At 48.1% G+C, this 25089-nt stretch overlaps 1 protein-coding gene across 1 annotated transcript in view; it reads left to right on the top strand.

Moving 5' to 3' along the window:
- The window catches only part of LOC122366329 (coiled-coil domain-containing protein 85C-A-like), a 53450-nt gene extending 29056 nt beyond the window's left edge, over positions 1-24394 (top strand). The window contains exons 3-5 of the mRNA XM_043338491.1: positions 6088-6333; positions 23060-23300; positions 23589-24394. Coding sequence (XP_043194426.1) covers positions 6088-6333; positions 23060-23300; positions 23589-23950 — 849 coding nt within the window. The 3' untranslated portion in view covers positions 23951-24394. The remainder of the gene's footprint in view (positions 1-6087; positions 6334-23059; positions 23301-23588) is intronic.
- Positions 24395-25089: the final 695 nt, after the last annotated feature.

Raw genomic sequence — 25089 nt, forward strand, 5'->3', positions numbered from 1 at the left:
CACCCTGGTGCCCTAGCTAATCGCTAGTTCTAGAATCAGCGCACACAGATGTCGCGGTTTATATGTATCAGTATATGCATTATGCATAGATGTCGCAGCTGTAGCGACACATGCAGTGCAAATGGTAGCAGACAGCAGTAGTTTCCCCTACCAAAGTGGTGGTTTTCTACCACAGATGCTCGTCGAGGTCGGAATTTCCAAATACGCTTTACTAAGTATTGGAGCCGGAGCCGCCGCCGAGCAGAAGGCACTTGCTTTAGGCTCAGTTTCTTCGCTTGCAAAACTGAGCGAAATCAGAGCCGGGAGGTCATTGACCTTTGGCAATGAAGACCGGTGCAGGGCACCGCTCGCCAAGGGGATTCACTAATAAATAAAAGTAATTTGTTTTTGCAATATCTTAGCCGTTTCTGGACCGACTTAGCAGAAACTTGGACTGTCGGTGGTAGTGTACTAGTGGTGTCAATCGGTTACCAAAATTTCGGTGTACCGATACCGAACCAATAGCGATTCGGTATTCGGTATTTTATACCAAAAGCATTTGGTATTTTGTCGGTATTATGAAAATCAACTACTGTCATAAATAATTTGAAAACATTTTTTGTAAACCTTCTGAACTCAAATTTGATTTGCTAAATGACATTGGATGACGAAAAAAGACAATCATGACACATTTCTCCCAAATGCATGATGTCATAAGAAATGGGCAAACACGTTAACTGTAACATCAAACACATCAGTCTACCAATGTTAAATGGCAACTTATCAGTGCTAGCAAATTCCAATACCATGAGGATAATTATCTTACAAAAAAAAAACTAATGTGCAAGACATAAACATGCATCAATGTTTAACTCACTGTATACTGGAAAACATACTTTAACTACCTTACTCAAAATTTCCCAAGCATTCATTAGTAACAAATTTGACTTTGTTTTGATGAGTCTGTGATTGATCTTGACCTTGTCTTGCTCTCCATTTCACTGTAATGCAGTTACATTATCCAAAAGTCAAAACCCTGTTTTTATAGCACTAGCTTCATCATTATCATCTAATATTGAAGGCAGCATTTATCACTTTATCATCACCCCACAAATTCTCAACTTCGCTCAACTTCAAAAAGATCCTATGGATAATTTATTTTATATATAAATGCAATGAAAACCCTAAGCCTCATGCTAATAATTGTATGCTATTGACCTGACGATGAGCTATGCACGAAACAGTTGTCTCATTTTCTTGGCCCTATTTTGAATACAATTATTAGCATGAGGCTTAGGGTTTTCATTGCATTTATATATATAATCATGAGACTTAAAACCGCGCTTTCTTTCATCGATAATTTATTTTCTTTAATTAGTAGTCTTTAATTTCTTTACTTAGCAGAAACTTGGACTGTCGGTGGTAGTGTACTAGTGGTGTCAATCGGTTACCAAAATTTCGGTGTACCGATACCGAACCAATACCGATTCGGTATTCGGTATTTTATACCAAAAGCATTTGGTATTTTGTCGGTATTATGAAAATCAACTACTGTCATAAATAATTTGAAAACATTTTTTGTAAACCTTCTGAACTCAAATTTGATTTGCTAAATGACATTGGATGACGAAAAAAGACAATCATGACACATTTCTCCCAAATGCATGATGTCATAAGAAATAGGCAAACACGTTAACTGTAACATCAAACACATCAGTCTACCAATGTTAAATGGCAACTTATCAGTGCTAGCAAATTCCAATACCATGAGGATAATTATCTTACAAAAAAACTAATGTGCAAGACATAAACATGCATCAATGTTTAACTCACTGTATACTGGAAAACATACTTTTACTACCTTACTCAAAATTTCCCAAGCATTCATTAGTAACAAATTTGACTTTGTTTTGATGAGTCTGTGATTGATCTTGACCTTGTCTTGCTCTCCATTTCACTGCAATGCAGTTACATTATCCAAAAGTCAAAACCCTGTTTTTATAGCACTAGCTTCATCATTATCATCTAATATTGAAGGCAGCATTTATCACTTTATCATCACCCCACAAATTCTCAACTTCGCTCAACTTCAAAAAGATCCTATGGATAATTTATTTTATATATAAATGCAATGAAAACCCTAAGCCTCATGCTCATAATTGTATGCTATTGACCTGACGATGTGCTATGCACGAAACAGTTGTCTCATTTTCTTGGCCCTATTTTGAATACAATTATTAGCATGAGGCTTAGGGTTTTCATTGCATTTATATATGTAATCATGAGACTTAAAACCGCGCTTTCTTTCATCGATAATTTATTTTCTTTAATTAGTGTTCTCTTTCCTGCTCTCCTCAGCAGATAGGAATCGCTAGCAATGTAATCAAAAGCATTCCTAAAATATAATTGGGTCTTGGCTTGATTCGCAAATAGCAGTTTAAAAACTGAACACAACTAAGAACTTTTTAATGTCGCAGCTGCGCCAAAACCTGATGTAGCTCAATAACTAATTAAAAATAATTGAGCAACTTTGTTTTTCTGGTTCTTCATTTTTTATCAATAACAGCCTACAATGTTTCTTGAATTAATTTAAAGATGCCAAAATATGAACATCATATTTATAACTTAAGTGTTCTTAAGCAAAAAAAAAAACAAACTGTGCTTTATGCAGTTCCGTGCGTTTCGTGCCTAAATGCAAATGGCCGCCGCCTACAAGGATGCCATTGTGGAACAGATTGAGATGCCATGTGACACGTGTCAATGATTCCGTAAAATTAGGGACATTTTACTTAGCTTTCATCGCGATATCATTGCAGTGGTGTCTGCTATCTATCAGTGTGCCTCGTAAGTAATTATTTATCAAGATTTGTTGTGTTAAACATTTGTTTATGATGAAAAATTGGCTGCGTCACTATCGTCACCATCGCTACTTGAGTTGAACTGTAGGTATCATGGATTTTGTTTACATTAATGGTATAGCCCAGCCAGGGGCGGATCCAAGGGGGGGGGGGGGTCACATGGGTCATGGCCCCCCCCTTGAGGTCCGGGGGCCCAAAGACCTGCCAGGGGCACCACCGGCCTATCAGGGGTATCACAGTCCTGACAGGGGCACCACAGGACCACCAGGGGCACCACAGGCCTAGCAGGGACACCACGGGCCTGGTGCCCCTGGGCCCTGACAGGACTGTAACGCCCCTGACAAGCCTGAAGTGTCCCCGGCAGGGACGTGGTGCCCCTGACAGGCCTGAGGCGCCCCTGCAAGGCCGGTGGTGCCCCTGGCAGGCCTGTGGTGTCCATGGTAGGCCTGTGGTGCCCTTGCTAGGCCTCTGGTGCCCCTGACAGGCTTGTAATGCCCCTGGAAGGACTGTGGTGCCCCTGGGCCCTGACAAGCCTGAGGTGCCCGGCCATGACAGGCCAGTGGTGCCTTGCTAGGCCTGTGGTGCCCCTGGCAGGCCTGTGGTGCCCCTGGCAGGCCTCTGGTGCCCCTGACAGGCTTGCGGTGCCCTTGGAAGGACTGTGGTGTCCCTGGGCCCTGACAACCCTGAGGTGCCCCTGACAGGCCCGTGGTGCCCTTGTTAGGCCTGTGGTGCCCCTGGCAGGCCTCTGGTGCCCTTGCTAGGCCGCTGGTACCCCTGCGCCCTAAGAGGACTGGTGCCCCTGAAAAGTCTGAAGTGCCCCTCGGCAGGCCCGTGGTGCCCCTGACAGGCCCAAGGTGCCCCTGCGAGGCCGGTGGTGCCCCTGGCAGACCTCTGGTGCCCCTGGCAGGTCTGTGGTGCCCCTGGCAGGTCTGTGGCGCCCCTGGCAGACCTGTGTTGACTGGTGCCCCTGCTAGGTCGCTGGTGCCCCTCACAGACCTGTGGTGCCCCTGGGCCTTGACAAGCCTGAGATGCCTGGCTATGACAGGCTCGTGGTGCCCCTGATAGACCAGTGGTGCCCTTGCTAGGCCTGTAGTGCCCCTGGCAGGCCTCTGGTGCCCCTGCTACCCCTGCGCCCGGCCGAGGACTATGGTGCCCCTGAAAAGCCTGAAGTGCCTCTCGACAGGCCCGTGGTGCCCATGACAGGCCCAAGTTACCCCTGCAAGGTCGGTGGTGCTCCTGGCAGGCCTCTGGTGCCCCTGGCAGGTCTGTGGTGCCCCTGGAAGGCCTGTGTTGACTGGTGCCCCTGCTAGGCCGCTGGTGCCCCTCACAGGCCTGCGGTGCCCCTGGAAGGACTGTGGTGCCCCTGTCCCTAGGGGTGCTCATGGGCCCAACAGGCCCGTTGTGCCCCTGACAGGCCTGTCGTGTATACTTGCTAGACCTGTGGTGCCCCTGCTTCCTGGCGGGCCTGTGGCGCCCCTACAAGGCCGTAGGTGCCCCTGACAGGTTTGTGGTGTCCCTGGAAGGACTTTGGTGCCTCTGACAAGCCTGAAGTGTCAAGGACAGACCCTTTAGACGCCAGGGTCAAGTTCGTCGGACTGACAACGATTCGCTTACCTGATAACGTTCCTGGTAAGTACTCACTACTCAGCGTCCACAACATATATACACATAGCACATTCATATATACTTGCTTACAATTGGTAAATGTGGTTGTGGCAAAAGTTAAGATACTGACTAAAAATAAAAATTAAAAAGAAAAAAAACTGAACATGGGGGCACCACCAAAATGAAGTGGACGAAATCCGTTGAGTTTTTAATTTTGGGTATAGGTAGGGGCACCACTTCGATTCATGACCCTCCCCTTGGAGTTTTCCTGGATCCGCCCCTGACTGCCCAGCCCATCATTGTCATTTGGTTACCATTTTTGGATCATAACACACGTAACCCTGTCTTGACTGGACTTGAACTGAATGACTTGAATTGAAAGGACGTTTGATGGTTCAGGCATGGATGAGATTCAGGGTTCAAGTTCTTGTCCTATATCACCTCATGCAGATGACTTGAATCTACATCCCAGTAATTAAGTTACTGACCTGAATATTTGTTCATAGTTACACAATACAGTTATATATTTTTGCAGTGCAAATAATTTAGAGATTTCCTGACTTGTTTTGGTTGCCTTATTGCAAGTTTTAGCCAGATATCTTCAAAATGGCCAAGTTTTAGTACGTATTTGACATTATATACCAAAAGTGCAAAAGTGCATTTGTTTATGAGCAAATATTTTTTTCTCTCTCTCTCTCTCTCTCTTTCTTTCTTTCTCTCTCTCTCTCTCTCTCTCTCTCTCTCTCTCTCTCTCTCTCTCTCTCTCTCTCTCTCTCTCTCTCCCTCTCCCTCTCCCTCCCCCCCAATCTACACACTGTCCTGTACTGTGTGTAGATTTGCCGGTCCCGTAGCTCAGTTGGTTAGAGCGTTGGACTCCGCGTGGTGAGAGCACGCGTTCCCGGTTATGACAGTCCGGGTTCGAATCGCGACGGGCGCTCGACATTTATGGGCCTCCTGACAGGTATGGCTGCGGTTGGTGGCAGGCCGTAGCCAGGTGAAGTCAGCGAGGGGACCGGCCGTGCGCGGCTTTGTGCGCACGTTAAACTTTGGACTCTAAATTCTGCCATAGAATCGGAATTGCGCGATCGGAGGGTAGAGGGCAGGGTCATCGCAACAAGCTTCGCTTAGCGGTGGCTCTGTCCTTGTGAATCCTTCCCATCAAAAGGTTCGGACTAAATTTATAAAAAAAAAAACTGGCTCCGTCGTACGGCCGCCTGGGGAGGCGTTAGATCTGAGTGATCTGACCCCCTGCTATCTCGAGAACCAATAGTCCTAACAGGCTCCAGGAGGCGGTGCTGGAAAGCTCTCCACGAGACCTTTCCAAAGCGTTCATAGAATGTAGAGATCGAGGCTGATTTTCGGGTGGGGTGTCAAATGTAATTGAAATTTATATTATGGGGGTTTCACATGATGAAGATTATGGACGATGAATTCTATCGCCGGGCAGAATGAATAGCATCTGTGGGCCAAGTGGCGGCGGTGGCTGACGGTGGCCCGCTGACGGTGGCCCGCTGACCGCTGACGGTGGCCCGCTGACGGTGGCCCGCTGACGGTGGCCCGCTGACCGCTGACGGTGGCCCGCTGACGGTGGCCCGCTGACCGCTGACGGTGGCCCGCTGACGGTGGCCCGCTGACGGTGCCGCAGGCGGCCGAGCAGCGCGCCGTCCAGGAGGTGCACCGGCGTCTGCAGGATGAAAGCCAAGAGCTGCGCGACCTCTGCTGCTTCCTGGACGACGACCGCCAGAAGGGACGCAAGCTGGCGCGCGAGTGGCAGCGCTTCGGCCGCTACACGGCAAGCGTGATGCGCCAGGAGGTGTCGGCCTACCAGACCAAACTGCGCCAGCTGGACGCCAAACAGCAGGAGCTAGTCAAGGACAACCTGGAGCTCAAGGTAAGGCCGGCGTAAACCATTAATGGAAAATCGTACACAACATCCAGCTTGTATAAATCTAAGCCCCGCGCCCCGCTGGGATGGGCAGAATCTGCCCCCCCCCCCCTTCCTCCCGTTTTCGCCAATAACTTCTAAACGCGTTACGCCAGCGACGTCAAACTCTCAGTACCTTATCATACATCAATTTAACACGTTCTCTGACAATTGGAGCGCAATCCGTCAGAATACTTTTGAGAGAATGACGTTTAAGTGACGTCATGTCACGCCATTTTCGCCTCAAAAACGGCAAAACTTCAAACGCCGCGAACATCTTCATTTTTAAAGGAATCAAGACGTAACAAAAAGGTTATACGTGATTCTGCTTTGTTTATGGCAAATGGCTATCTCGGGTTTCGAAAATTTTGGACTTAAGCCCATTTTTTTTTTCAAACTGACTTTTTGGGAAAATTATTATAAAATCCAAAATTTTGAGCGCATTGAAAAGCCGGAATATATGTAAGAGAAGTGGTCTATGTGCACCTACAGCAATTTTTAGAAGAATTGGTTGACAAATGTGGGAGCTGTTCAAACTTTTATGACGTCACGACATACAATTTTTTTAAATGATTTTTTTTTGGAAGTTCTTTACCTCTTACGGAAACAAAAATAGTACCATTCGATTCGCCGTGAAAACCTGCATCAGATAGACACCTCTTTAGGTCTTAACAATCAACTTCAAAATTTGACCTCACTTGACCTGACCTTGACCTGGCCTCGACCTGAAATTCTCTTATTGAGTGTGTCGCACTTGCCCTTAAACATGTGTCGCACATGCCCTTTTCTACATTTCGTTTTTGGTGGCCTGAACTTGACCTTGAGCTTGACCTTTGCATGATATTGTATGCAACGAATATTGTCTTGGTAGCCTAAGAACACGTTTTGGGTAATGGTCTCAGTCCATTCTTTGGCAACTATGGTGCAAGGCCGATACTGTAGACGCTTGCATTTTGCACCCTTGACCTGGCCTTGACTTGACTTCTGACCTACTTAAGCAAAAAATGTATTCTTAACATCCGCCTTGTTGAGAGCTTTCGAATGCCGTTTTTCCCGTCTTTCTACGACCATCGGTTTGGAAATTAGACAGGGGGAGGGGCAGAATCGCCCCCCCCCCCCAGCAGGGCGCGTATAGCTGAATAGCCCAGCTGGGCGCAGGTTAAGTTAAAAGCTATGTAACGTAAAGGGCTGTTTTGAGACGGTTGTACCCAGACGGTAAGGGATTTACCTGGCACCGCAGCGGTAATGACTTCAGTCACGGATCACGTATCAGCCTGACTCAGTCAGGCAGGGACGCGGGAACTAGGTTGAAGTTGTGGGGGCAAGGGTCATGGCCCTGTGGCGGAGACCGATTCCGGGGACAAAACCAAGGTACCCCAAATGAAATTTTTCCTTCGGATTTAGGCCACTTTATTTCGCAAAATGTCGAATTTTGAATATGCTTTAACGCTAGTTTGAGAGACATTGTAATAAATAGTAAGAAAATTAACCTCACTCTCATTCTTCCTATAAGTAAATTCCGGATTTGAAATAAAATAACTTTTTGAGAAGCTTTCGGCATTGCGCCATCATCAGAGAGCTGATGATGGCGCAATGCCGAAGGCTTCTCAAAAAGTTGTTTTATTTCGAATCCGGAATTTACTTTTAGGAAGAATGAGAGTGAGGTTAATTTTCTTACTAAATGTCGAATAACGTAATCAAATAAATTTGAAAACAAATCGTAAAAATATTAATATTACTGTGGACTTCATCTCTGCGCCGTCGAAGTTCAAATGCATTAGCCCCTTAAAATTCGAAAACTGCAGGGGGGCGACACGGCTATTCGCGCAATGTATTCATTTATGGGCCGCGCGGGGCCTCGCGATGACGCGGCTGGAGGCAACTGCTCAGCGCGCTAGGATACTTCTGGCGGGGCCGGGCGCTGAACGGTGTGCAATGAATGGGTTATGGTCGGGCAGACAGAGATGAGGCATTGAATTTGAATTGACATCAGCAATCGGGTGGGGAAGGAGAACGTTTCTAATCGAGCTTGGGATGGGGAAAGCCGAAAATATCACGATCGGCTCATAGCTCCGACAGGGCCGGGTGCTGTACCATGTGTAGTACCTATATTTAGGCGGGCAGACAGAGATGAGTTATTGGATTTAAATTCACCTTACCATCGGTTTCTGGTGAGGTTTGAAGACGTCTTTAATCAAGCTCGGAGTGGGGCAACGGCCACTGGCGGATCCAGGGGAAGGCATTTGGGGCAAATGTCTTCCCCAACAACCAGGGCAGCGCCCGAAATCGATTTTCGAGAATAAATGAAAACTTCACAACTTTTCTGAGGAAATGTTGGTTAATCACACCGCAAAGCAGTGCGCAAGGAATCGAAATCCGAGTTTTTTTAAATTAATTCCGAGAAACCTTTATGGGGTAAGCCCCCGCAGTGTCCAATACCGCTTCCTGGATCCGCCAGTTGTGAATAAGTCACGGTCGATACCGAGCTTCGGCGGGACCAGGCGCTGTACACGTTGTTCTTTGAATGAAGAGGTGGACAGACACCTAGCCCCACATGCCCGTGCTGTTATGCACGTGCTTCTGTGGGTGAAGCACTAAAGCATCACGGAATCCCAGAGGACCTGCGAGTCGACGAGGTGGCCGCTTTGGCCGCCGGGTACTGCAGCTCCCTGGAGTTGCCTGGGACCGATGGCAAAACAACAGCTCCGGCGGTGCCCCTATGGGCCGTAGTAATTAGTGAATTCCCGTAATGTAGAGATCATATCCTCAATGATCTCCATTACCATTTTATATTCCTAAACAATATGACAGACCAATTATGCTTGCCTACGTTCAGGCATTACCTCTGATGGTCATACGCCCAGTACAACATGTGTTGTCTGTCAAACAACAATCGACGACGGGATCCCTTCTCATCATCTCTTAAGCCATCGGTTGTCAATTCACCCACCCCGTTTCCCTAAAAATAGACGGTCAGATTCGGCCTGGGTCCTTACGACCCCTCTAAATTCGCCAGAAACGGGATCGGATCGCCGTTATTGCACCCGTCTTAGTGTCTTAAATACTATGACAGGCGACAGCTTCGACCACGGACGTCGGACGGGGTGATCGTTCCACGAATGTACGCACCATCCAGGCCTAGGATGCATCGAGGTTTAAAAGGATGCAGTCTGTAGATCAATCAACAAACAATGGTGGTATGCAACCACTTAAAAATATCTCCCTGGCTCCCGCAACGTTCCAACGCCCCTCCGTTATGCATTCGCCCTGTGTGTCCGCCGAGCCGGCTTGCCTCCAATGACGTCATCGGCCGGCCGGCGGCGTTCAAGGTCAAACGGCTGGTGTCCTTACCTGGAGTTCTATAGCCTTGGAAAACTGCAGACTTTGAAACCAGTATAACGCCTTTTGGGCGACTAACGGAGCGAGCGAGAGGGTGGGCCTTGCACGTGCGAAATTGCGAGGCGGTACCTCCAACTGACTTGTGCACGGCTCCCTACTAACCGGTCTCTAGCGATGTACCAAATTTGAGCACAATCGGCCCAGCCGTTCTCGAGATCTGGAAACGACCCCTGCACGTGCGCACGTGCAGCAGCACCCCAACTCTGGCACATGGATATGCATTGCCTAGTGGGTGCCTACCTACATGCAAACTTTTAGCGCAATCGGCCAAGTAGTTACCGAGATATTGCAACTATTTCAAAAGTGACACCTCTTCGTTTTGCACGTGGCACGTGCATAAGGGTCACCGACATGCATCGGGAATAGTCCAATACTTGGTAGAAGGAATGAAGCTACCCTACAAAAATTACCGCGTGTAAATCAGTCAAGTGGTTGCTGACATATAAGCCTCGCAAAAGCGTGCGCATGGCCGGCCGGCCGGCTGGCCGCTCATAGACTACGTTTCCATGGGCAAAGGGATTCGTATCCGGATCAATGCAGCCGCTACTGATCCGGATGACTGGAGTCGTTTGTATTTGTATCTGTATTTGTATTTGACAGTTAAAACACTCTCCACAGTAATGGCTATTCCGAGTGTTGCGTCACGGTTAAAAGAAAAAACAAGTTAAGATACACTCATCAATCACATCAAACAGAACACAATTCAAATCACACATTCATCCCACACAATCATAAGGGTGCGTTTCACGCGACCTTTACACCACCTGGCGAGGATCTTGCCGACATAGAGATACGATTCTAGACCAGTAGATGGCCCTAGCGCTGAACGCCGATTTGTTGTCATAGGAAAGTATCACATTTCCTCTGTCCATCCATGTTCGACTGCCGGGCCGCCCCTCCCCATCCGCGCCCCGCGAGTTCGGGGAGGAGTGGCACGGGTCCGCCGCGCCGGTCAGGCCGGGCGGAAAGGACCAGATGTCAGGCACAGTCGAATCACATTGGGCCGAACCCGCGCCGACACACACGGGTAGGGAAAGACCGGAATAATGCAAAGGCTAACAGAATGAGGTACAGGAAAGCAGCTTCAGTCACATTCATAGTGTTAGCTTCATGAATCCTCGCTTGGGGAAGTGGGGCGTTTTTTTTACTGTCAAACTTGCAAGTTTTTGTTTGCCCGTATAAGCGCCGCGAAACTTGGCATAGCTTATCATGCATTAATTTCTCATCGTGTGTGACATTGTGGAACCCCGGTCTCAGAAGTTTAGGTCACCAAGTTCAGGTATATCCTAGATGTTCGAAACTCGGGTTATTGCATGAGCTATCAGCATGAGCTACACTGTATGTGTATAGTGCCGGACTATCGCATCAGAAGGCACAGAAGAATATGCTTTATAAAACACCTTTTTGCAATTTTGTCACCTCTTCAGAGCTACAGTAGATGCCTGAGTTCTTTGAAAGTTGCAGTGCACGATGTAATAAGGCCATTGGTAGCTACAACTTATACCTATGTCTCGGAATCTTATAATGTAATCATGATTACTTATAATGTAATTATGATTTAAGTTCATCCGGACTTAAATCCCCCAAGAAATCGTTCGGGTCGGAGCTTTCGAATTTTATCACAAAACTTCGTCAGCGTGTCGTAATCGGGTTCGGGGGTATCGGTCGCAAAATTGAAGACGTTATGCGACCGATTGGATTCCCCGTGATGAGGTACATCGAAATAGGTACCCTTTTTATGCAAAAGTATCAACTTCGAACTTTGACCTTTTTTACCAGACCTTGACCCAACCTCCACGTCCACCAGAAAGTAACCTAAATCGTCCCTCATGGTCGTCTAACCAAAACCATTGAGTTGGAAATGAAAAATTGGTCACAAAACATGAATCACACGGCCCTAGTAAAGTTGGGTTCATGTGTTGACCCTTGGTGACCTGACCTCTGTGACCTGACCTGGTATCAGTGACGTCTTTTGGCAACATCTGTACTCTGTAGGTACTAGCAACCGACGCTTTATCGATGATTTTCGACAAAATGCCTTTAAATCAATGTTATAACGTATTTTCTAGAAGGCCCGTGAACGGTGAAACATTTTAACTTTGACCTGACCTGTGACGTCATCAGTGACCCTGAGGTCAATGAAATTAATTTTCTCAATGCAACAGGGCTATCGAACGCCTTTTGAGTTTTGCGAATCCGTCTAATAGTTTCGGAGCTACGGTGGGAGGGGCAAAAATTAGCCCCCACCAGTATCAGGCTTAAGGTTATGTGATCCGAGATCAATCTTTGACCTCTTTCGAAGTCAACACATACAGGGTGTCCCATAATTACCCGGACATTGTTAATTAGCGTATAAAATAAGGCAAACATGATTGCGCTTTTTTCTTTTTACCGTCCTATACAGGGTGATCCAAAAAAATTGGAACCCCTAACTTGAAATGTCTCTAAGTCAGAAAATTTTCACTTTATTGATAAGTTGCAAACACCATTAGAAAAAGCGTTCAATTCTCTATAAAACGAAGTTGATTGTACTTACTTATTATTATAAATATTGCCCTAGACATATGCCTATAAAATTTGTGTCACGAAACTCAGTGAAACGGTTTTGAACATTATGCGCAAATCAGTGATTGACGGTTTGCTGTTCTGACCATGTCGCTTGTTGGAGGTTCATGAATGAAAATAGCTCATTCACATGCTATTGTAAGGAAAGGAAAGGCTGATAGCCTGCTGGGACCAGTTGTCCCAGAAACTGCTGGCCCGCGCAGTCGGAGCTGTCCCCATTATAGGGTGTGTCATATCTAATATTTTTGTCTCAGATCAAGCGCTTCCGCGGATATTCCTTGTCCCTGGGTTCATTGAAGCCCATTGGCACTGTTCTTTTTTCGCTGCACCGAAAATTCAGGCGGCGCGGGCCCAATCGATTTCGACATTTCCCGTGGCGCCCGGCGTTGAAGTCTCCATACTGAACACAATGCGTACCGTAGCGCTAACACCAGCCATATGACCCGCCGTCGGCCTGTAGCGGCCAACACCGTTTGACGGTTAAAATTCGATTGCTATTTCTTGTTTAAATGGACGTCGGACGAAACATACTGTTATCTTAATGTGTTGAGGCCATTCAGGGACCCACAGATGATTCATACCATCTGCAGCCTTGGCAAGACTATCATGAGTGGGGCAGGGAGAATGAGAGCACAGATGGACAGAGGGCAACGTGAGCGGGGTCCCGGGTATCACCCCTCCTTCGGCAACACAATGTGTCGACTTTCGAGTCATTTGCTGTCTCTCCGAGGCACACGAGCTTGCGAAAAACGTGGGTGAGTCTGGTTTCAGCTGCGGCGTGAGCAGAAATGCGTGTGGCGCAATCGAATCGGACTATCCGTGTCGCAGTGATGCCGTTGCGAAGCAAGGCGAAACATTTGGTTATCGGGTCTCCCAGTGTGCTGCCGGTAAATCAGCTGCCTATACAAACAGAGATGTAGTGAACTATGTGAGACTCTTGGCAGGGGATAGAAAAAGTGAGCGGACAGTCACTGCATGTTTACGTGAAGCAGCGGAAGCGGTGGTTGCAATGTGGTCGAGTGAGGGCATAGCAACGATACAAATGCACAATGTGGTTCGGAAGGTAAAGCAATTCTACGAAAGATTTCGCCGATCGAACAAGGTGCCCAAAAGAATGCCGGAGAGACAAACGAAACAAAGTCTTTCTGAAGCGAGTCTGTTTCGTAAATCGTAAGCTTTTTGACATCGCCCGCTGCCGCTGTAAAGATCGGCGAAGCTATACCTGTCCACTTTCAAACCGGGTACCGCCAGCGGAAGTAGCATTCCTTCGAGACCAGAGAGGAGTTCGGAAGATGAGACTGGGTGGTGTGGACTACGAGGAGACGAGGAAACGACCTAAGACTGCGAGCCTTAGAATGAGACGGGAGCGGAACGAGGGGAGGGGCGACGTAGGTCAAGCTGGTCCTTCCCACCTCCGTACCTGTTCCAACGGCGTCAATATCGACGAGACAGGCCAGGTAGACTCATCGGCAACGACCGACACCAACGACAGCAATGAAGACGTCACAAGTGAATTTGAGATGAAGGAATGCATCAAAGACTCAAACGATGATGATATGACAAACACTGCACTGGCAGCTGACTGACAGGTATGGTTTATCCAACCGTGCTGTAGCGGCCGTCATCAACGGTTTTCAGATGGATATCGGTCGCGTAGCGAGCGGCAAAACAGAATTGCTGGTCGACCCGAAAAGTATGGAGAGAAAGATGCCGGGTGAGACAAAGTACAGTGGCCGCGCGGGACCAACAACACAGCGACGCTGAGCTCAAGGCCATGTAAGTACTTTTATGGAAGGCATTATCAAGCTAGCACGGGCCGAGGCGGCTACAGGGCAACTGAGGAACATGTGGCTAATGTAGCAGAACCAGGAAACTAATATCTCTCCAACTTAACGCCAATTTCGGGTAAAGCCATTGATCAAGCCAATGAGCTGATAAACGTTGCCACTCTGGCTAATAGGCTGCGATGGCGCGGCTGTCAATACGGGCAGATCTGGTGGAATATGCCGACTTTTGGAGCTTGAATTTATTCAAGAGAAAACGGTCCATTGGTTTGTTTGCTAGCTGCACTCGAATGAGCTTGTACTCAGGGAGGTGTTCCAGAACTTGGACGGCAAAACCAGTGGACCCGGATCATTCACGGGGCCGTTGGGCAAGGCAGCCGGCGCCTCCGTGCACCGTCTTTCTCCCGTGAAGTTCCGACCGGTGAGCGGCCCAGAGCTGGATCTGCCGGACAACATCATCGCCGACCTCAGCAGCGAACAACTCCTGCCGTATCAGCTCACCAGAGCCGTGCGGACGGGCAACATCTCCGCAAAGGAGGCCTGCAAGAAAATCGGTCCCCTGAACCATGCAAGGTAGGCAAATGCTAATTCAGTTGAATTCAGTTTGCTATTGAATGGCAAAGATGCATCTTTTCTGTGTAACCGTTGTCTAAACAGAGGATACTGTCTCGTTTGCATTGCTTACATCCGTATTGACAGCGTCTGTCGACGCTAACAGGCGAAGACGCGCGCGGCTGGTGCTAGTGTCATCAAACGCATTACGCCAAACATGGAGACTGCAACGCCGGGCGGCACGATAAATCCCGAACTTCTCTCAGCCGGCGCCGATCGAATTTTCGATGCATGGAAAAAAGAACTGCACCAATGGGCTTCCATAGACACAGGGACAAGGAAAATCAGCGGAAGCGCTTGATCTGTTTCTAGTGACACACCCTAAGTCCCCAAGCAACTGCAGGCCAGCGTGACGGCCCACAGAGCTCGCGTTGAGCACATGCTGGGATGAATAGCGGAAGCTAGGACGCGTGTATCTGTTCTACTGTGTGCTTCTGTTAAACTTTTATGAAATAAAATTGAATTTGGATGTGGTGTTATTCGCAAAAAGACAACAAAAAGAGTGCTAACGGATTTCAGCGCACTGTTAACATTTGGCGATTTCGTTTCACTCAGTTTTCTGACGCTCATTCCAAAAGCTAATAGTGTGCCAATGCTTTACAACATACATGCACCAATTTGACGTGATTTTATGGAGGATTTAATGCTCATTCTAATGGTGTTCGCAATTTGTCAATAAAGTGAATACTTTCGGACTTATAGACATTTTAAAAATTAGGGGTTCCAAATTTTTTGGATCACCCTGTATAGTCAACTAGGGTGGCTGTGAAATAGCACCTGCAATAGATACGCTTGTTACAAGATCAGCCGACAATGATTGAAAATGCCAGCCATTGCTGGTCTCAGTTGTTTTACGGATCTCCCGAAACTGGGTGTAGGCCTGTTTTCTTTGACCTCTTGCCGGAGTGTAATACGATCATATAAGATAAACTTGACATCAAAGTGTTCCCAGGCCATAAGGTATTATCCCCAAAACAAAAATTTCTGCCTACGCCACTTTTGCTGCGTTTTTTACATCTGGAGTGGAGAAGCTCCATGTCTGAACATTGCGCAACCTTTGGCTTCCAACAGATTTGGTTTCCAAAACAAACCCGTTCATGGCAATTTGGTTCACGGCATCCATCAAGCCAATGAGTGCACGGTGGCTCAAAATGTCTCACAATTTGATTTTCGACGGGTGCCTGGCCGTCTCTCCTGTTGGGGCGTTGTAGCCATCTGACATTCACACAAGCCTTTTTCGGGCGGTTCAAATGACATAATACCTTCGTTAGACCACAAAGTGTGCCATATACTGTTATATTGTATATGTTATGTTTTTGGGATGAATTGTAGTGATTTGCGCTGCTTTTCCCGTAGTTTTCGCATATTTTTCTGGCGAAGGACCCCAAATTCCAAAATTTTGTCGAAGATAGTGGTGCAAAGTAGACTCATGTTTTGTAGATAATCCTGATCTATTGTTTAGCTAGTTTTTAGCTAGATCGGTGACGTTTGTTGTCTATGACAAGCAACCACTTGTTTGACAACTGGTGCATGGCCCTTTTTGGCCGAGCCCAAGCTTGTCAATCAGGTTTATCTCTTGCTCTCTCTGGCTTCGTTAGCTGATATAATTGCGCTTTGCTCAATCCTAACTGCTTGCAGATGAGCTGCTGAAGCTCTCCAGCAAAAACCATGCCGAAAGTCCGTTTACAAAGTTGAGAACGGGAGTTGATTCACCATGGTTGCCTATTAGTGGCTTAAGCTGAAAACGGAAAAGGACTACTCTTACTTGACTCTGGATAATAATTGATTCGAGTCGTTACCGGCCACCAAAAGCACACAGTCCCCAATCTCGATAGCTAAGGGATATCTGATAAAAGTATGATGCTTGTATATCATTAGAAGCGAGCGCAGTCGTACTTTTAGCCAGAAAATAAATGTCCGGGTAATTCTGGGACACCCTGTATATGCTACGAGGCGAACTTACGAGAGGACTGCGGTGCTGCTAATTGCTATTATGCAGTTTTTGCCTAGCTTTATTACTTCAAAAGTGATACGTGAAAAACTATCTCTAGAGACGCTATTTTGACTGAGATGCAATCAATTATATATCATTTTGTTGCTAATTCGTTGAGAAACACGGTCAAGATGGTTTCATGTCGCTATCTTTCATAGATTTACCAATATTGGCTAAGTAATTTGGATAATTGCAGCTTTCCCCGAAATTTGACCTTTGACCTGCTGGGTCAAATATTAAATTAGGGTAAAAAAATATACCACCAATCGCGAGAATGTACTCGTTAACAGCAATCGACTGCTCTTTGTTGCGAAGCGAGCTAACGACGCTTAGTTTCGAAACGCCCGGGGATGGGTATGAAAAATACCCTGCTAGGGCGAGGGTTTTGACATAACAGTCGAACTGATATTTGGTCTCACGTCACTTGGGTCTATGTCTCTATGGAATTTATGGGTATTGCTGGTTATTTTCATTATTTATGTTCAGTTCCGACTGCCAAGGTCAGGTCAAATACCTATTGTCAAAATATACCTGTTCGCTGTTCGTAATACCACTCACACAAATCTGTGACTTTTTCAAAGTCTTCAGTTGCTCACAAGCTCCTTCCGGCGTACTCCCGATCAAGAGTGAGAGGCGCGCGATAGGAGACGCCTGGCTGGGCGCCGCTCATGGATAGATCGTGGGATGAGTCTCCGACCCGTCTGGTCACGGCGAAACTTAGCAGGGAGGGTTCAGGGCACCTCGACGGCGGCCGAACGCCAGCGGAGCGCCGTAACTAATGGGTGTGACACTGTGTCAACAAACGCCGCTGAGTGACGAGCCGAGGGGACCGTCGAAACGCGCGGGCCATACAGCCAGAGACATCTCTCGGTGATTTTATGAACTTGCTGTGCAATGGCTTTCAAATGAATAGAACTGCATAGTGCTGCATGCAATGATGATTCACTCTACAGGATTGTGTAGAGAATCGATGTCTTTATGATTCCTAGCAGCCACATTTTTGAAATTGTTGTCATGGCTTTCATGCAATGCACTGTAAGATGAAAATTGTATCATGCAAAACATAGTACAAAATTTGAAAAAAGGCTTGCTAGGAAATGTTTTCCTTGACTTCGTCAGTCCAAAACTGCAAACATGACAGTCGCGCGACAATCCGTTGTTGAGTTCTATTCGTTTGAAATTTTGATTTTCCAATATGTTTGTCTGAATTGCTCAGTATATGTGGATTGCAGAACAACGGTAACCACTCTGTGATGACGAGGTTAACGTCTTTCGTAACATATCCAAAAACCAAGGCAATCGAAGCAACGATGATATTTATTTATAGATATTTACGAAAAACGTTTCTCATAGCGTTACGCGTGAAACGCACCCTTAAACACGCAAATACAACTCGGAAACAGAGCGTTTAAAAGCTCCCAGAGGGAGATGTCTAATGTCATGGGGCAGACGGTTGTACAACTGGGCTATGCTGTAGAGCAGGCGCCGCCTCCCTGCTTCGGTTCTCACGCGTGGGAGAGACAGATCAGTTTCCCGCCGGGTTGAGCGTGAGCGAAGGGAAGAGTTGGCCAGGATTTGGGAGGACATAGTATCCGGCTCTTCGGCGCAGCGTATTTTGTGGAGGAAGTTAAGAGAGTGGATTTCGTACAACTGACGGGCGGTAGGCCAGCCCAGTTCCTCTCGCACGTCCGATATGTGGTCAAATTTTCTTCGGCCGGACACAACGCGCAGCGCAAAATTGAGAACTTTTTGGAGGCGTTGTGTGTTTTTGTCCGACCCGTTTCCATAGACCGAGAGACAATATCGGACGTGCGAGAGGACCAAGGCGCTGACCACGGTTGGCAGAAGTTCACAAGGGATGTGGTGACGCACGTGGGACAGCCCAATGAGGATACCGTTGCATTTTTGGACGAGGGCCGATACGTGAGCGTCCCAGGTGAGGTGCTTGTCGAAAACCATGGGCAAAGCCGGTACTGATCAGAGGATCAGTGAAATAAGAGCTCAGCCACTACTGATCGACTTAGGAGAGACGAGTATGGCGCACTTTGGCAATTGATAAAAAGTCCAGCTAACATTTTTGCCTGGTCTTGTGCAGAAATCGACCGGAATCTTCCGTCCTGAATATTGGCTTCCCTTTATCATACCCATAGCAAACTCGGCTATTGGGAAAATCTTCCAAACTCTCTACAATAACTCATTTTTCAGTTCGATTCATGTTTACAAAATAATAAACAATTAAATTTACATAGCAATTCGTTCGTCTCACTTCTCCTTGTTTCCGAAATCGTTGCGAGCGACCCAGAGTTTCGAACGCGAGATCTTTCGCTCACGAAGCGAAAACCTTACCGCTGCGCTACTGCGCGGCGCACACTCTTCGTCTTAAATTTAAATGTGATAATAGTTGACAGACAAATGATGCAACATCGAGAAAGTTTGCATTTGTGCTGCAAGGAATTACACGGGTAATGAAAAATGCTGGAAATATTGCAACATTGATCTGCCATTTAACACCAACAAATAGATTTAGAATATTGGCACAATAAATCGTAGCAAGATAAATTACGGGTAGATGTTGTGTTGAGCAACGGAATGCCCGACACCGTGCCGGAGGAATGCACAAACAAATATCTGCCAATGGTTTCCATCTTTATAATATAGCCTAAATTTTGAAACATATCATTCTAATAACAATATAATTTGAATAAAATATTTTTGATGATTGTGATATATGCAGCTAGGCCCATTAAGGCAATGAACATGAAAAATAAAAAGTCTCAACATTAATTCCTATCGTTCATGTTTTGGTCGTAGAAGTAAAAGAAACTTAACCAAAAGACAGCTCAAGGCAGTAATCATATTCCAGACCGGTTTCGGCACGTTTAAGTACGTTTAAGAATCTTCAACTTCCTCAACGTTTCAAGTTCCAAGACGTCAAGCAAAAACTACGAACGATTGCCTACAAGTTCTACCATGGTTTTAAGGCATCCAAGGTATTTTCACCTGTTTTGTCAAAAAACGATGTTAAGCTGCTCATAAGCTTTGCTTCTGATGACTCCATTGTTGTAAGAATGTAGCAATTGTTACAAAATGTAGCGATTGATCCGAATGTTTAAACGCTGTAACGACTTGTGAATTTTAATCCCTATCGTAACGGCTCAGCTTCTTTCGAAGCTGGATTAAAATCCGGATCAGCGGTAAGGGATTACGGGTGTGTCCATGGGCAGCCTAAGCCCTTACGAAACACTGATCCGGATCAGTGATGCCCATGGAAACGGGGTCATACTCAGAAATTTCCGTTAATCTAAGGAAAGAAAAAAAAAATCAGGAAAGTCAACGCTCGCTTCGCTCGCTCCGTAATCAAATATTTCCTAATTAAAACATATCTGGTTGTGAGTGCCCAAATCGGCAATTGCAAGCTAGGGACCCCAATGTGGCTACCTTAACTCAAAACCAATGTTAGGTGGGATGGTCACTTTAATGGAAATGAGAGGAACGCCACCATATCAGTGCTACCAAATATTATTTTTTCACGCTAAGTAAATTTCGTCGGCTCACCTATTTTTTCCTTCATTCCATTTTATCCAACCGTGGAGAGGAAGGCAACTTGGGTCCCCAAAACAAAACTACCCCATTTTTATTTTTGCATATGGGCCACGTTATTTTGAAAATTACCAAAATTATGCATTTTAAAGCTTAAACAACTTGGGATGATGTTTTCAGTTTTTGTCATGGCATGCCATGTGTTATGACATGATGTGTCACATATCGCGATTCCGGCCAAACATGGTCTCGGAAGGTAGGTCACAGGTCAAAGGTCATTTCGGTCAGGGTCATGAAATTTTAAGGGTAGGTGTACAATTGATCAGTGCGAGGATACTGGAAGTTCCGTCGCGATCAGTCGCTTTTTACGCGAGTTATTCGCGAAAAAAAACTCTAGGGGGGTTGCATCAACCCCCGCACTGGCGGATCCAGGGGGGCATTAGGGGCATATGCCCCCCCCCCCCCGACAGGAGCTAGGGGAGGGCATTCAGTACAAGTATGCCCCCCGTTCAGACTTACACTTCTTACGCCTATAACGAGGAACTAAATAAAAATGGATTAGAAAGGGTTCCTAGTAAATACTTTTGTGATCAGAGTCGTTTTAGTAACCTCAATTTAGTTGTCATTGTTTTATTTTGTCTAAAAATATGTTGCTTCTTAGTTCTTACCACATGGGAGTCATGCCGCTTCAACCCTTTTGACCGTATTGTCTAACGATGGCACTCATATTGCGCAAGCCAGGAATCGGCCGCCGCCTATGCTTGGGAATAGGGATAGTTAGAATATGATTTGCCTGTATGGCCGCAGCCAGGCAGCGTAACCGGGGGGGGGGGGGCACAATCCTGTGTGCCGCCTCATTAGATGCAAGGTGCCCCAGGGCATATTTTAACAATTTTTTTTTTCTGCGTCCCAAAGTTGAGCAGAGTGCACGTGCTACGACTAAGGGCATAGGGCAAGGAACAGAGTAGGGCACTGAGGAGGGCAGAAAGTAAGGCACGGCAGGTTGCATGGCATGGCACAGGACATTTTAGATGAAAGGCCGGGTACAGGTTAGGGCAGACAGCAGGGCACAGGTCAGGGAACCGGACAGGGCAGGGACGCAGTGGGTCAAATTAGCAGGGGCTACGTCCCAAGGCGAGGGGGCTGCGTCCCAAAATGGGAAAATATGCCCTGTGGTGCCCTATGGGCCCGAGAGGCCCTGCAGTGCCCATTGGCCGCTCAGGGTCCAAGCGTGCCTTAGTTCGACTGAGATAAGACCCGCAGGACTCGTGAGAGCACCTCATGGAGTCACGGGCTCCTGAGTCGCCACACATCACACATCTCCATAAGGGCCCCACTCCGGCTTCTGAGGGCCCTGTGCTGGCCTCTGAGTGACCTTGCTGACCTATTAAGCGTCAGCTCTAATTAGGGTCCTGGCCCATACCCGCATGGAACGGCTCCACACCAGTGTCACTGAGGGCCCATAACGGCGCCTGTGAGGGCCCAACACCGCCAAGCTGAGGGACTAACACCAATATTTCTTAAGGCCCTACATCGGCGGCGGCTCTGAGGGCCCAACACTGGCGCCTCTGAAGGTCTTACACAGGCGCATCTGACGGCTACCTACCTGCAACTCTGTGGGCCCCACACTGGTGACTCTGAGGGCTCCCAGTGACGCCTGAGAGTACCACGCCGGTCTCCACGATCCCACAGGGCTCCTGAAGGCCTCTGCTGGCCCTTGCTAGTCTCTTGAAGACCCCTTGCCCCCATGCATGTGTCTCTGAGGAGTGAGGACTCCCACAACGATGCCTTTGAAAGTCTTCACCGGCGACTGTGAGGGCACCACACAGACACGTCTGAGGGCCCTACACCGCCACCTCTGAGACACCAGTGTCTCCTGAGGCCCCACATCGGCGACTCTGAGGGTCCCACACCGGCGCCTCTGGGGCCCCACACCAGTGCCTCTGGCAGCCAGCCACCGGTAACTCTGTAGGTCCTACACCGGTGACTCTGAGGGCCTCACCGGCGTCTGAGAGTACCATGCCGATCTCTAAGGACGTCCACAGGGCTCCTGAAGATACTGCCGGCCCTCACTTGCCGGCCTGTGAAGGCCCATTGTTGGCATCATACGGCCCGTTTCCGGCCTCTGAGGGCCCTTTGTCGGTCTCTGAGAGGTCCTGCTGGGTTATTAAGCATTCGCATTTCGCAATAACAACTCCAAGGGCCCCACACACAGCCATCTGTGAATGGTGTGGGCTTAGCGTCACACCAGTGTCTGAGGCACCACAACGGCGTCCATGTGAGGGCCTCACACCAGCACCTTAGAGGGCCCACACCGGTTCCTTTTGTGGTTCCTGCACCAGTGCCTCTGAGGGCCCCACACCACTGCCTCTGGGGAACCCACACTGATACCTTTGATGGTCCCACGCCAGTACCTCTTAAGGTTCCACACCGGCGGCCCTGGGTCGGCTCTATTCACCAGCCATTCTGAGGGCCCCACCGGCCCCACCAATTTTCGTCGATTTCTGGCGCTGCCCGGGTAGTTGTCCCAAAAGCCTCCTCCTCCTCCTGGATCTGCCAATGGGGGTCAGGTGTCCTACCATTTCTGTTTTTTTTTTAAGAAAAAAAAAACTCGTGTCAGGGCTATGACGAAAAATAAGTGGCCTAAATCCGATGAGAAAACAGGATTTGGGGGTACCCTAGGTTTGGCTCCGTGACCTGGTATGCCCCCCCGCGCTGAAACCCTGGATCTGCCAGTGAACCCCCGTGCCGGCGAGGGTTAAGCATGGCAAAATACTGAGGCTATTTGTTGTGCGGTCAGGAGCTGTGTCTGTACCTGGACGAGGAGCGCCAGGGACCGGGCTCGCTGTGCAGTAACTGCGGCGCCGCGCTGAACCAGCCGCGCGACGACGGCGACGGCAGCAGCAGCAGCACGGCGGCCGACGAGCCGGCGGCGCACTCTCCGCCGCCGCCGGCCGCCGACACCGAGCGGCCGCGCCGCTCCGAGAGCCGCGAGCGCCTGCTCGAGGAGAGCATCCAACGACAGAGGAACCTGCTCAATGGTGCGCCGCCAGTCGGCCTCACTGCTCCCTCGGCAGGACCAAGTTTGCCACAGCCACTTGTCTAGCAGTCAAGCGCGATACAATGTTTTTTTCTTTCTTGGCAGTGAAACTTGCATTTCGAGTGTTGTTTTTTGACTTTTTTGTTCTGTTGAGAGCAGCTTCTTTTAGCTTGAAAAGGCAATTGCAGAATGCATAGCTGACCGCGTACCATGAGCTCGTCTGACCCCTGCTCTAACCCGTACACGTGTGACCTCGTCTGACCGGTACCCGGCCCCGACCCGGCGGCAGAGCACATTCTACAGTATATCCGCGGCTTGGAGCGGCGGCTGGACGGTGCCGAGGAGGCTGGCGGCGGCCGCGTCAGCCGGCCGGACGCCGTCGTACAGGCAATGCGCCTGCTGGAGGTGCAGGAGCACCTGGAGTGGGAGTCGGCCGCGCTCGGGCGACCCGCACCGCCAGAGGCGGGCCAGGCGGCGCCGCCGCTGGAGGGCGCCGAGGCGGCGCTCCTCCGGCAGATGTGTAACGTGAGTGGGCACCGGGAAGTGGCAGCTGCTCTCTGTACCTACCAACTCTCCACACCAACCTGCAGCAACGTATTCGCAGCATCTGACACATGTTTCATGGCTACTTTTGGGCTAAAAACACGATAATTACATTTATTTTATTATACGAGTACGTGCTTTTTTTTATTCAGGACTCCCTCCAACGGGCTCATATTCCCATTTACAGGAGGGCTTCTCCTCCTCCCGGCCATCTTTCCCCAATCCCCAGGCTACGGCTGAAGTGGGAGCCTACCCCACACCTGGTGACACAGCCGGGGACGCCCGCGGAACGGGCGTCGAAGAAGATCGATTTAAGAAATACATGTATCATGGTCGTTAGCAGTGGCGTAGCCAGAAATTAGCAAAAGTGGGGCCATGATCATCGAAAGGGCGACTTTTTCTCTTGAGAGGGGCGTCATTATCAGCAAGTCACAGGGAGGTCAGTCTAAACTGTGACGTCCCGTTCATTGTTCGTGCACGATTTACTAGGTGTTCCAAAAAACCTTTCGCTTATTTTTCATAAAGTACAATCAATGCAATTTACACCCCACATTTCTTGAAATGTTTTTATCCAAAAACCTTGATCTTGATGGATATTGACAACCTCTGCTGATGCTGCTGTGCATGATCGAATTGGAATAAGCTCAGTAAAAACCTGCTCACCTCACCGAACATTCGCCTTGCATAATTCCCAGACAGGAGTTAGATTCTGTCTTCTGCTATCTAGGCCCCCAAAAGAGCTAGAAACACGAAAGGGTGGGTACTGGGTTAGGTAAACCCGCGTACCATTTATGGTGTAAATTGTGTTACCCTAGAACGATGCCTTCAAGGTCAATTGATATCGATGTGAAATTTTCTAAGTTAACCCGCGCCCCGTAGGGCTATCGGCGTACCCTACCACCCGTAAGGGGGGGGGGGCGTTTCGGCCCCCCCCCCTCCTAAGATCTCGGAAATTTACCGGCCGATTTTCAAAATTCAAACGGCGTTCGATAGCCCCACCGGGGAACTACCTTGTGACCAAATTTCATTGACCTAGGTCAAACCGATGACGTCACAGGTCAGGTCAAAGGTCGGATTTTCACCGTTCACAGGCATTTCAAGAAATGTGTTGTGAAATCGAGTAAATTGGTAAGTTATTGAAAACCATCAATGGTACATTGTTCGTCAAACAGATACTTTGCTATCTGAGGTCACTGATACCAGGTCAGGTCACAGCGAGGTCAGGTCACCGGGGGTCACAATATGAA

The sequence above is a fragment of the Amphibalanus amphitrite genome, unplaced genomic scaffold (assembly GCF_019059575.1).
Source record: "Amphibalanus amphitrite isolate SeventyFive unplaced genomic scaffold, NRLGWU_Aamphi_draft 000797F_arrow, whole genome shotgun sequence".
NCBI classification, from domain to species: domain Eukaryota; kingdom Metazoa; phylum Arthropoda; class Thecostraca; order Balanomorpha; family Balanidae; genus Amphibalanus; species Amphibalanus amphitrite.